The sequence below is a fragment of the Gilbertella persicaria genome (assembly GCF_025201335.1).
Source record: "Gilbertella persicaria strain CBS 190.32 chromosome Unknown B0P05scaffold_2, whole genome shotgun sequence".
In the NCBI taxonomy this organism is placed as follows: Eukaryota; Fungi; Mucoromycota; class Mucoromycetes; order Mucorales; family Choanephoraceae; genus Gilbertella; species Gilbertella persicaria.
Window position 1 is genome coordinate 715,995 of NW_026251963.1, and position 12,881 is coordinate 728,875.

Consider the following 12,881-nt stretch of genomic DNA (forward strand, 5'->3'; position numbering starts at 1 on the left):
CTCCATTCTTTGGTCAAGTTATGTTATCCATAAAGTACTCATAGTACTCTCTTCTTATACGTCAGACACATCGACCTGAAAGAAAGGTATGAATTCAAATGAGAAGGTACTTCTATTCTGTATTTACGGACAAACTAATACTTGAAATAGGCTTGACTTGACAAGAATGGGAGTTTCCTTCCACAAAGAATGAGGTGAATAATTTAATTTAACATTATAATTTCCAAAAAATGTAAGCTAATTCAAAAATTTTTTTCCTACAACAGCTGCCTAGACAATGGTAAACGCATTCAATATGGTTGCTTATTTTTTTTAGCAAAGAAATCTTGCAGCCATGATTTCGTCAAATTGTAAATCTGATATTCATACATATTGATTTATGCTAGTCGATTATGCAGGTTCCTATATTTTCTTCTTTTAATTTTCCCGTGATTTCCCATAGTATTACCCCGCTTTTTTTTTTACTAAACTTTTTATCGTATTTAGATCACCACAATACAAGTTGTCTTGTGATGCACATTACTTGTTTCGTAAATGCTCCCGCCGCGTTTTCCTTCTCTTTTCTATCTCGACAGCTTCCTTTGTAAGTTATTTTTGTATACATCATTCGTCTGTTTCTCCGAATCGGTTAAACTACAGACTCCTGTGCCTATATAAACCATTATGTTTTCATAGTTCCCCTTTTTTCTCTTAATTCACACATTTCGTAAAGAAAAAGGTTTTTTTTTATTCTGTTAGACTTTAAAACTATACCTTGTAAAAAAATCAGTAAATTTCCGTTCGTCTTTTCACTTTCAATATATATATCGCCATAAAAAGAGATGCCTTCTCTTCGCTTCATTTGTGGTGCCTTACTCGCACAAATTGCTCTCGTCTCTGTAAATGCTATCCAAAGCAACGACAACGTCTATTCATGTGACTCCCCCATCTATTGTGAAGGCCCTCTTCTCAAGACTGTCCAATTCGCTCGGATCTTTCCCGACTCCAAAACCTTTGTCGATATGGTAGCTCTTTCTCTTTTTTGTAAATATATACTTACTTTTATGTAGCCTACAAGCAAATCTGAATTTGAAGTTTTGGCAGCATTTGATAAAATCGGTGGTGTCAATGCAACAAAGGATCAAATTCAACAATTCTTGAATGAGAACTTCTTGACTGCTGGTACAGAACTCAAGTTCCTTCAAAACATCTCTATTCCTGAACTTAAATGGCTTGATAATGTGACTGATCCTGACTATCGCGGTTGGGCAAGCCTCCTGAATCAAGCGTGGGGCAATCTGACTTTTGCTTTTGATTATTCTGCTTTATGTGAAGACTGTGTAACATCCACCTTACCCGTAAGCCGTCCTTTTGTGGTCCCTGGTGGTCGATTTCGTGAATTTTACTACTGGTAAAAAAAAAAAAAAAAAAAAAAAAAAAAAAAAAAAAAAAAAAAAATGTCATGTTGAGAACAATTTTTTTTACTAAGCATGTTCTACCAGGGATTCTTTCTTTGTTATTAAGGGCTTATTGTTGAGTGACCAAGTTGAATTAGCAAGAAACATGATTGAAAACTTTTTCGATTTTGTGGAAAAGTACGGTTTTATTCGTAAGTGGGAAAAAACAGAGACGTAAATACGTAACTTACACATCATCTCCCTCCCCATACTCTCCTCCTTTAGCTAATGGTGCTCGTATCTACTATCTTAATCGTTCCCAGCCTCCATTTTTATCCCATATGATACAAGCTTACTATGAAAAAACAGGTGATGATGATTTCATGTTGAAAGCATTACCTTATTTGGACAAAGAATATCAGGGCTGGCTCGCCAATACCACTGTGCATATTCAAGACCCTAAGAACAATAAGGTCAAGTATGCCTTGAACCGCTATATCACCGAGAATGAATCTCCTCGTCCAGAATCCTATGTAGAGGACTACAATACAGTCAACACACAGACCAATTTTACCGAAACCGAGAAGCTTCAGCTTTATAGAGATATTGCTGCTGGTGCTGAATCTGGTTGGGATTACTCTTCTCGTTGGACAAGAAACAAGGCACCTAAACCTGACCAAAAAGAAAACTATGAAATGCTGCGTACGATCAACACTGCGAATGTGATTCCTATTGAGCTCAATGCACTTTTATGGCATGCAGAAACAAAACTCTCAGAATGGTACACTCAGTTCGAAAAGAAACAAAACAAAAAGACAAAAAAGAAGGCTAGATACTATGCTCAACAAGCCAAAGAACGTTTGCAAGCCATGTACAAATTAATGTGGAATGGAGACGACAACAGTTTCTATGACTTCAATTTGACCAGCCACTCCCAGAATATTGAATATACACCTGCCAACATTTTCCCAATGTGGGTAGGTGCTTTACCTGATCAAATCGCCAAAAACAAGACTGTTTTGAGTAAATTGTATGATGAAACCGAGAATGCACTTCGCAAATATCGTGGTATCTTGACCACTTCGTATTATAATACAACAATGCAATGGGACTATCCTAATGGTTGGCCGCCTCTTTCTTATGTTGCCATGGAAGGTATGCTTAATGTTGAAAAGCTTTTGGGTGACAATGCTACTACAACTCAAGGAACATCATTCAGCAAGCTGTCTCGTACTTTGGCCGAGCGTTATGCCGTCTCTGCTTTCTGTGGATGGGTTAACACAGGTGGTTCAATTCCTGGTATCCTTGAGAAACAAAACAAGTCAGTTACAGATGAAGGACACATGTTTGAGAAATTCGACGTCAATACAGTGGGTCTTTCTGGAAGCCAAGGTGAATACGTTTCTCAAATAGGTTTTGGCTGGACAAATGGTATTGCTTTATGGGTATTAAATACTTGGTCAAATTTTACAGCCCCTAACTGTAACAATCCTGTTGATATTTTTTTCTAAAAATAAAAACTAGTATTGTTTATGCATTTTAAATATCTGGCTGTGAGTTTTTAAAAGGATGATCTGCTGTGTAACAATAGACATGATCGACAGTGTTTACATGGTCATCTCTTGTCCAGAAAAAAAAGAGCTAATATATTCAAAGCTTGTCTTTGTTTTATAAGAAGCAACTACAGGAAAAATCAATTGCACTCACAAAACAGACTATAAAGAAAGAAGATACTATCTACAGCTTTAAGAAAATGACAAGCATATTTGATGTTTGCTCAGAATGGTCAGTATAATATGTGTTTATAGTGCATACCATTCTTTAACTCTTTCAAATTACTTGAAATAAATAATGTCTCATTGCATGCCATTCGGCAACCCAGGAGGTAAGAAGGAGACTACGTTTGACTAGAAATTGAAATTTTTTATGTATCAGAATCATAACCTTACAAGTTAAAAAATCGCTGTTTCTGAATGTTTGTTTCCTTCTTTTCAGCATTTCTGGGCCAAAGACATACTTTCGATGCAAGATAGTCTCTGCAGAAAAAGGCACCCATATGTGACTCGAAATAAGGGACTGCTTTTAATCTTTTTTTGCTGATCCGGAGGCTTGTATGAAACGATTTTTTTTTTCTGGCAAGCTAATTTGATCAAAGAGGAGCTTGTCAGAAAAGCTTTTTTTTTTTCTTTTTCTATTATTCTTATTCACTCGTAACTCTTTATAAAAATGGCTTTTGAATCTCGTGGTGGTCGTGGAGGCCGTGGTGGTAATGAAATACAATGATAAATTAACAGACAATTTACTTGTTTTAATAGGCGGTCGTGGTGGTGGTGCTGCTCGTGGTGGAGGCCGTGGTGGCTTCGGTGGAGGTCGTGGCGGCAGAGGTGGAGGCCGTGGTGGTTTCGGTGGTGATCGTGGAGGTCGTGGTGGCTTCGGTGGAGGTCGTGGCGGTGCTCGTGGTAAGATCTCATCGGAATACTAGTCGATTCCATTTTACTAACATATACAATTAGGTGGCCGTGGTGCTCCCCGTGGTGGTGCTCGCGGTGGTCGTGGTGGTGCCAGAGGTGGTGCTAAGGGTGGTGCCAAGGTTATCATTGAACCTCACAGACATGCTGGTATCTTTGTTGCCCGTGGTAAGGAAGATCTCTTAGTTACCAAGAACTTGGTACCTGGTGAAGCAGTTTATGGTGAAAAGCGTATCTCTGTAGATGGCCCTGATAACACCAAGATTGAATACCGCGTCTGGAACCCCTTCAGATCCAAGTTGGCTGCTGCTGTCTTGGGTGGTCTTGACCATATCCATGTTGCTCCTGGTAAAAAGGTTCTTTACTTGGGTGCTGCCTCCGGTACCTCTGTCTCTCACGTAGCTGATGTTGTTGGTCCTGAAGGTGCTGTTTACGGTGTTGAATTCTCTCACCGTCCCGGTCGTGATTTGATCAACATGGCCAAGAAGCGTACAAATGTTGTGCCTATTATTGAAGATGCTCGTCATCCTCAAAAGTACCGTATGTTGATTCCTGAAGTCGATGTGATCTTTGCTGATGTTGCTCAACCTGATCAAGCCCGTATTATTGCTTTGAACGCCCATTACTTCCTCAAGAATGAAGGTCACATTGTTATTTCTATCAAGGCTTCTTGTATTGATTCTACTGTTGATGCTGCTACTGTCTTTGCCCGTGAAGTCAAGAAACTCCAAGAAGAAAGAATCAAGCCTCAAGAACAACTTACTCTTGAACCTTATGAAAGAGATCACGCTGTCGTTGTTGGTAAATATGTTAGACACAAGTAAGATCATTTATTACCTTAATCCTCTATTCATTATTATTACTTATTCACCCACACACCACACACACACACACACGTAAAACCCACACGCATCATTTTTTCATAATTCTTCATCAAAAGTGTTTAGACTTGTAAATAAACCAAAAAAAAAGCTGTTCTTTTTCAGTTCGTGAAGCATTCTGTGCCTGTGCATCATTAAAACACCGAAGCTGATTTTTTCGTTCTTTTCTTTTTTCTTTCTTTATATACCAAACGAGACATAATGGAAATAAACAAAGAAGAAGCACTTCGTTGTCTTTCTATAGCAAAGAACCAGTTTGGCAATAAAAACTATGAAGCTGCTGTTCGATTAGCAAAGAAATCACTTCGACTTTATTCTACAGATGAAGCTGAAGCTTTTTTAGCAAAAGCAGAAAAAGCTGCTGCTGAAAACACTAGTGCACCTACCACACCTACAGAAAAGCCTTCAACAACAAGTGAAGAAAAGCCTCGGTCAGGAAAAGCTTCAAGTGGTCAACAATCAGCAGAAGTGAGAGAAATCTTAGCCTGTGGTAGTGATTATTACAAGGTATTGAAGCTTGATAAAAAGTGTACAGAAGTAGAAATCAAAAAATCATATAGAAAGGTAAAATAAATATGGACCATATTCATAGAACTTATTCTATTGTAGCTTGCTCTTAAATTCCATCCTGATAAAAACAAGACGCCTGGTGCTGACGAAGCCTTTAAACGTAATATCATTCTATAACCATATTCCATCCTTATATTAACCTGTCTTTTCTTTTATCTAGTTATCTCAAAGGCTTTTACAGTATTATCAGATCCTCAAAAACGAGCTATTCATGACGCTGGAGGTGGCGATCCTGAGCGACGTGGAGCTGGCGGTCACCCGGGATTCTCTGGATTCCGTACTCAAAGCTATGGTGCTTCTCCATTTGGTGAAGAGATCTCACCTGAAGATCTATTCAACATGTTCTTTGGTGGTGGTGTGCCTATGGCCAATATGCATAGACAAGGATTTAGTTTTGGTGGTTCACCGGGCTTCAGTAGTGCTACTTTTGTCGGTCCTGGCTTCCGTGCACGTACTTTTAACACCGCTCATCAACAGCAACAACGGCATTTCCAAGCACAACAGAGGTCAGGATGGTCTATTCTGCTTCAAATCTTGCCATTAATTGTCTTGTGTGGTTATACTTTGTTTGCTGGTCTTTTGACAGATGAGACACCTATTTTTTCATTCCAATCAACATCTGTTTATTCTCAACCTCGTATGACATCCAGTCACCGAGTGCCTTATTATGTCGAACCCAATGCATTCAAGCCTTATTTACAGAACCATTATAAGCTATCCAAGGTAGAACAACAAGTGGAAGTGGACTGGGTTCGCTCCCTACAACAAAACTGTTTGCATGAACGCAAACAACAACAGGCCAAGTTAAACAATGCCCGTGGTGCATTTGGATTTGTAGGTCGCAATGAAAAGCAGTACCAAGAAGCATTGAATATGAAATTGGCACACTGTGAAGAATTAAAACGATTCGGTAATTAATAAAATACGTTTATTATGAATTATAATGTAAAATATATATATATATATGGTATTTTTATGCATTTTTAAATCAAAGCGAGTTCTAATGTCCAAGTACGTCTTGCCCATAAACGAATGGATTCACTTTCAATATCTACTGTACTTCCATCCCACCAGCATTTTCTCTAATAAAACAAAAATGAGTGTGATCCTATTCAATTTTGTGTTAAGAACCCCTTACTGCTGGTTTTCTCCAGAACAATAGCAGTTTCTGAGCTGTTGCCATATGGTTGTTAGGACCTGTTGTTTTCAATAAGACAAGACTCATGCTGTTAATACATGTCTTGTTGGGCTCCAATTCACGATAACCCCAACTATCTTGTCTTGTGAATCCAGCATCACATAACATGTCAATCAAATGCTGCTCTGCGACGTTATTTTCTCGGGCAATGTTCTTTTGTAATGCAGAGAACACTTGGTCGTATTGCTTCAAATACTGTCCAAAAGCCAATTTGATCTGTTGGGGATTCTTTGTTTTGCAGACACAATAGTATTCAAGTTCTTCTCGAAGAACAATGATGGGCTGTTTATCCAATAAGGAAGGATAGTACTGAGCAGCAGGTGTAGATGCAAAGACAGACGAGTCTGTCACTGTCTCTTTTTTTTCTTGTGCTTGTTGATAGAACTGTAACACGTATTTGAGACAAGCAGCATCGAAATCAACAAAAGTGGTCAAATTCGCATTGTTTTCTTCATCTTGTTCTGAATCAAAATCATCTGAGTCTTCTTCTTCAGTATCATAACTGGAAGGATCACGTCTGCCCAGCACAAGTCCATTAGGAAACATGGCAACCAATAAACTTTCTGGTAGACTAACAAGTGTGTCTCTATCAAGTCTGATGTGAGTTCCTCTCAAGTCCAAGTCAAGTACTTGAGGAATAGCATCAGGTCCATTGTCATAGTCTGGATCAATATCATCATAAGGTTGTTGTTGTGCTGAATAAATCAAGTCATCTTGACTAGCAACTCCATCGTCTGTTGCTACCATGATGAAACACACACACACAAAAAAAGAGAGAGATGCTTCTTTAAAGAGCGCGTAAGATTAAATTAAATTAAATAAATAAATATGAAATGCTCCCTTAAATAAGACCGTTTGCTATGGAATTTTGTTATTTATTAAGAAAAGTTTAAGCAGAAGCAGACTTTTGCATAGAAGAAGTACGACGACGTTCGATCTTTTCTTGCTTGGATTCCTTGACACGCTTGGCGAGCAATTGCTTGTATTCGGCTTCAGCTTCACGAGAAGCTTCGGCTCTTCTGCGCTTAAGAGCTTGTCTGTGTCTCTTGCGTTGAAGGGTAAGAGGAGTAACAAGACGTTGGATCTTGGGGGCCTTGGTGTAAGCCTTCTTACCTTCAGCCTTAGGTTGAACTTCACGACGAATAACGTACTTGCGGACATCATCTGCCTTGCTTAAGTTCTATAGAGATGATATATGAATAACATGTTCATTGTGTATATACACAAACTTACAAAGAACTTTCTGATCTTGGAAGCACGCTTAGGACCCAAACGCTTAGGAACGGTAGCATCAGTCAAACCGGGAATGTCTTGTTCACCTTGCTTGACGACAACGAGAGACAAGACAGAGAGGTCAGAACCAACAATACAACCACGGACGGACTTTCTCTTGCGTTCACCGGTACGGCGAGGACGGTAACAAGAGTGACCCTTAGACATCAAGAGCTTGACACGGTGAGGCAAGAGAACACCTTGCTTCATGGGGAAACCTTGCTTGTCGTTACCACCAGTGATACGGAAGACGTAACCCTTGAATTCGTCACCGAGAGAATCACCAGAGACTTCTTGGGCCATACGCTTATCGTAGAAGCCACGGCTATTGTCAGTATTAGTCAATGTCATTGCCTTTGTTTGTGATCTCTACTTACAGACGACGTTCGTCTTCAATTTCAATCAACTTTTGACAGCCGGTGGCTGGGTTAGCGATGTTCAACTATAGCCAATGTTTAGTATCTTGATGTGCAACATGTCAAACAAAGAACGTGGAATCGAGCTAACGGAGATGTTGAATCAAATGTTTTATGTGATTGTCCCTGCGATTGCGTATAGCTGTTGTCATTTAGCTATTGTGTTTGTTTTTAATGCGTCGATGCTGTCTGTCTACTCATTTTGTTCTTTTTTCTTTTTGAATTCATTTTATCGATGATCTCGAGTTCTATCTGATTCTATTCGGTCTATTTTGTTGCATTCATTCATCCATCCATCATTCAAAGTCTCCTCATAGCTATTCATCCATCGTCCTTGTTTGATATGATCTCCTATGGCATGTTATTTACCTTCATGTTGGCGCTGGAAGAGAAGGGTTATCTAGGTTGCAGGTGAGATGCATACAGATATTTGCCCGATGTCTATACGCGGTTGCCGCGATTAAAACTCAGATTCTTATAGCTACGGACAGCTTTAAACGTGTTAGCAATCCTAACCAAAGCACCTAGTTATGACATAGGACATTTTGACATAAAGTGTATAAAGCGTGGGTTTATACTACACGAACGCACAAATAAGGCTATAAGTAGTTATAATGTATTCATTTGCATTGATCGAAGCAAAGGGAAATTGAACGATATATTAACTTTCATTTATTTTCGATGGGAGCAATTATAGAACAAGAGCACTAAAAGTATACAGACCTGTTGGTTGTCTAATTGTAGATCTATTGACTAAAGCTATCATCATAGTTTCCCTCTTGTTTGTGTTTTTAGGCGTAGTTTCTAATGAAAACTACTCTTTATGGCTTATTGATAAAGGATTCTATAATACAACGTTTTATGCATGGATACTTGTGTCACTATCTATACTCCATTGTGTTTATATTCTGGACTTGCTTAGGTTTAGGAAACTGTTATCTTGTTTTATAGCAGTAAACTATGAAAACTATGTTGCAGCTAAGTCTTAACACAAAGTTTTGGCTACTATCATCTTTTGTTATCATACAGTGGTAGACATCTTCTGAGGAGATTTTGACAATGAAATATTAAAAAATCTAAATAAGGAAATCAATTTCAGGGGGAATCTTGGTGCGAGGAAAAAAAAAAGATGCATAAAAAGAGTCTATATCTGTTTGTTTAACTCTTTGCTCTTTTTTCTATATACATTTAAAGAGATTGATAAGCTCAAAGTAAGCTGAATAGTACACTGATAGATGAATATGCAAAGTAGGCTCACGTATCCCGTTATGTAAGTACTTGCAACACAGTATTCTGCTTACACAGGCAAGCAAGTTAAAAAACCAATACCTGCTTCTAAGGCCTCATCGGTTCGTAGCTAAGCTAGTTATAGGAAATATAGAAACCAATTCAAACAAGAGTTCATTTATGCATTTGAGAATGCTGCTAGGGATTATATCTTGAATTGGATCCGCAAAACACCTAATGCTGCTGCTTTCAAAGAAAGATAAAGAGCAAAAAGGTCTCCTCCTAAAGGTTTTTTTTTTTCTTTTTTGCAAAAATTGAAGTCGTTAACTAGAACAAAGGAGAAGCGTCTTCTAGATTTAGAGAGGACAGTAGCTTAGTCACAGGTTCTACTGCTTGGAACCAATATTTAGACCGGCATATTGATGAATTTCATCAACAATTCCTAACATTAGCACAAACAGACACACCTACCGAATTTCTTTCTCCTTTAACAGTACAAAGCTCTAGGAGTATTGTTAGTTTGTCTTCTTTAGCAGGTATTCCCAAAAGTATTGCTGTTTCCCCTTCTGCTAGTATATTTATGGAGACTGATGATTTTTTGGAGGCATTAGAAAGGGATGATACCCAAAGAGAAGAAAACTATGCTGTCTGTACTATGTGATTAAATACTATCTTGCGGCAAGACTTAGGTCAAACGATGATGAATATCTTCAACACTAAAATGAACATGTTCATCTCTCTCATGTCTGATTTCATTGTTGACTTTCAACTTGCTGTATTCCTAACCATGTCTTCTTTTTGCAACAATACCTTTGTCGTACAAAACAATCAAATTCAGCTTCAAGTAGCTCGAAATTGATTTTTGCTCATAACTATTTTGCTCGGCTTAAAGTATGCAAGGATAATAGGTACCAAGGAGAATAATTCTAGACAGATAACAGCTACTCTTAAAGAGCAGCCTCATCGTAGAAATACCCCGCAGCCAACATGGCAAATGATTTTGAATCAGTCTACTAGACAATGCAACTCTTAAAAAAAGCTACCAACCTGCAGGAAGAAGTCAAGAATCTATCAGTAGAACTAAGACAAAGCTACAAGTGGAAGAGATAAGGTATCTAGCTTTAGCCATTGCTATCTCAGGCATAACCACTTTGTTCTTTCATGAAACTCTTCCTACTTTCTCCTCAAGCGTCAGTCACTCCAGCATTTAACTGAATTTGAAAACGGCAGCCTTCTGTACAAGAAGCGGTGTATCAGTCAAGAGTTTAGCATCTCTAAGCAAGTATTTATTCATTTTTACTTTATGACTGCTAAAATCTTAACATTTTCAAAGTTTCCATATGGCCACCATTTGACAGGTATCTCTTCTTTCTCTTTTTGTTTTTCTTTATATAGCTGAACCATATAACAGAAACTATTTTAAGTAAGTAATTCGCATAAAGATAAAAAGAAAAGATAACACAAACAAAATGGATTAAAGAATATGCGGGGTAAATGAAGCAAACTTTGTGTCAACACAAAAGATGCCCCACTCGGTTGAATTTTCAATTCTTGCTTATTAAAAAAAATACACATCACTTATTTTTCACTTTTTTTTTCTTTTTCTCTTCTTCTTCCTTTGAACCGCGTTATTTATGTCTACATACGAGCTATCTATTATTGGGAAGAAATATACACCAGATCATCGTATTTATTTCGGTATGTTATTTCATGCCAATACAGTATCATAATCTGTTTAGAAAAGGACGGTAAAATGATATCCCCATTCCATGATATCCCTCTTTATGCTGATGCTGAGAAAAAGATTGTGAATATGATTGTCGAAATCCCTCGTTGGTCTAATGCCAAGTTTGAAATTGCCACAGGCGAAAAATACAATCCTATTAAACAAGATGTCAAAAAAGGAAAAGTCAGATTTGTACGCAACTGCTTCCCTTTTAAGGGATACATTTGGAATTATGGCGCTTTGCCACAGGTAACCAAAAGAAAATATAGGTTCACGAGTAATAACGCAATCAAAAGACATGGGAAGATCCTACAGTTATTACGCCCGATACAGGCGCTAAAGGTGATAATGACCCTATTGATATTTGTGAAATTGGTGAAGAAATTGGCTATCGAGGACAAGTTAAACAGGTCAAAATTTTAGGTGTGATAGCCTTGTTAGATGAAGGCGAAACAGATTGGAAATTGATTGGTATTGATATCAAAGACCCCATGGCTGATAAAGTGCATGGTTTGTAGTATTGCATATCTTTTTTTTTCTATCGCTTATTCATATGGTATACTGTAGATATAGAAGATGTGGAGAAGCATTTTCCTGAGCTTATTCAAGCCACGCGCCAGTGGTTCAAGATCTACAAAATTCCTGATGGTAAAGCAGCTAATAAATTTGCATTTGACGGGCAATGCAAAAATAAGGTACATTAAAGTACGCACATGTGTGTGTAATTCATATTTACACTGTAATATAGGCTTATGCAGAAGCAGTTGTAAAGGAAACGCACGAAGCTTGGCAACGCCTTATAGACGGCAAAATACCTTGCAAGGCCGATACTCATGATATTAGTGTGTAAGTAGTTAAAGGTTACACGAACAAGACTCCTAAAAAACAAATATATTTTAGGGCTAATGTAACCATTCAAGCCTCACCATACAATGTGAACAAAGAGTCATACAAGGAAGGCAAAATGGAAAAGGTAAGTGTATGCGAGCCATTCATAAAATAACAATTATAGCATTCAAACAAGTACAAGCGTAAGGTCAAAGTTGTAGAAAGAGATGACAAATGGTATTATATAAAATCGAAGCTTTAAGATACAATAAATCTATGGCAACACAAAATGTATTAATTTTTATGTGTCCCTTTAGTCTAGTAGTACGGCATTTTAATTTGAGGTTGTATTCTGTTTAGAACATATTTCTTTTTGAGAAGAATTATTGAGCAGCACAAGCTCTCTTTTGAATTAAAAAGCTATTGCTATTTCAATGATAAACATAAATCAATTGGAGTTGGAATATAAGGTCTTCTTTCTGAGAATAGAATAATTGATCTTTGTAACCTTCCTTTGGGTCACTGCTCTTTCCATATTTCCTGGGTCATTCGATATTGACATTCTTTGTGTGAACCAGTGCCAAGTTAACACATATACTATTCTAACGCTATGGCTTAAGTGTGAGACTGAAAGTCAAACTTAAAAATAATATTCAACATGCTTGTTCGATTAGATCAACAGATTAGAATTTTTTTTCATGTGCTCATAAACAATTGCATTAAACCGTAAAACAACCAATCAAGAGCTGCCTGAATTTCGTAGATCGAAAAATAAGCGCCTGGATAGGTTGGCATTCTTACTAATAAAGTAGAATATTACTACCGTGAAGAATTGGATTGTGCCGAGATGAATCAGGGTCCAATGGTAGCAACAAGAAGGAAGAGAGTCTAAGTTGCTTCTCAAGTCATTGTTTCCTCG

General features: G+C 37.7%; 6 protein-coding genes across 6 annotated transcripts; 4 read left to right on the forward strand and 2 right to left on the reverse strand.

Annotated features, from left to right (window-relative positions):
• Nucleotides 1-821: 821 nt before the first annotated feature.
• B0P05DRAFT_576900 (trehalase) lies at nucleotides 822-2,887 on the forward strand (the record flags this gene model as incomplete). The annotated part of the gene is made up of 4 exons (XM_051581743.1): nucleotides 822-1,004; nucleotides 1,050-1,390; nucleotides 1,482-1,524; nucleotides 1,700-2,887. The coding sequence occupies 4 exons, from the start codon at nucleotides 822-824 to the stop codon at nucleotides 2,885-2,887; spliced, it is 1,755 nt and encodes a 584-aa protein (XP_051439521.1).
• Nucleotides 2,888-3,942: 1,055 nt separating this feature from the next.
• On the forward strand, nucleotides 3,943-4,668 carry B0P05DRAFT_523360 (rRNA 2'-O-methyltransferase fibrillarin; the record flags this gene model as incomplete). The annotated part of the gene is made up of 1 exon (XM_051576076.1): nucleotides 3,943-4,668. A coding segment is annotated over one exon (726 nt), but the record flags the coding sequence as incomplete, so codon positions are not given.
• Nucleotides 4,669-4,889: 221 nt separating this feature from the next.
• On the forward strand, nucleotides 4,890-6,224 carry B0P05DRAFT_523363 (DnaJ domain-containing protein). Its single transcript, XM_051576077.1, has 4 exons — nucleotides 4,890-4,957; nucleotides 5,048-5,289; nucleotides 5,335-5,395; nucleotides 5,456-6,224. The coding sequence occupies exons 1-4, from the start codon at nucleotides 4,927-4,929 to the stop codon at nucleotides 6,211-6,213; spliced, it is 1,092 nt and encodes a 363-aa protein (XP_051439523.1). The 5' UTR covers nucleotides 4,890-4,926; the 3' UTR covers nucleotides 6,214-6,224.
• B0P05DRAFT_523364 (uncharacterized protein) lies at nucleotides 6,225-7,304 on the reverse strand (the record flags this gene model as incomplete). Its single annotated transcript, XM_051576078.1, has 2 exons — nucleotides 6,434-7,304; nucleotides 6,225-6,377 (listed from the first exon to the last, which is right to left on the reverse strand). Coding segments are annotated over exons 1-2 (901 nt in total), but the record flags the coding sequence as incomplete, so codon positions are not given.
• Nucleotides 7,305-7,382: 78 nt separating this feature from the next.
• B0P05DRAFT_523366 (40S ribosomal protein S6-B) lies at nucleotides 7,383-8,083 on the reverse strand (the record flags this gene model as incomplete). The annotated part of the gene is made up of 2 exons (XM_051576079.1): nucleotides 7,698-8,083; nucleotides 7,383-7,665 (listed from the first exon to the last, which is right to left on the reverse strand). The coding sequence occupies exons 1-2, from the start codon at nucleotides 8,066-8,068 to the stop codon at nucleotides 7,383-7,385; spliced, it is 654 nt and encodes a 217-aa protein (XP_051439525.1). The 5' UTR covers nucleotides 8,069-8,083.
• A 2,725-nt stretch (nucleotides 8,084-10,808) lies between these two features.
• B0P05DRAFT_523384 (inorganic pyrophosphatase) lies at nucleotides 10,809-12,307 on the forward strand. Its single transcript, XM_051576080.1, has 8 exons — nucleotides 10,809-10,831; nucleotides 10,889-11,106; nucleotides 11,153-11,383; nucleotides 11,431-11,644; nucleotides 11,702-11,829; nucleotides 11,883-11,980; nucleotides 12,035-12,107; nucleotides 12,147-12,307. Exons 3-8 carry the CDS (start codon nucleotides 11,162-11,164, stop codon nucleotides 12,222-12,224), a joined length of 813 nt encoding a protein of 270 aa, XP_051439526.1. The 5' UTR covers nucleotides 10,809-10,831; nucleotides 10,889-11,106; nucleotides 11,153-11,161; the 3' UTR covers nucleotides 12,225-12,307.
• Nucleotides 12,308-12,881: the final 574 nt, after the last annotated feature.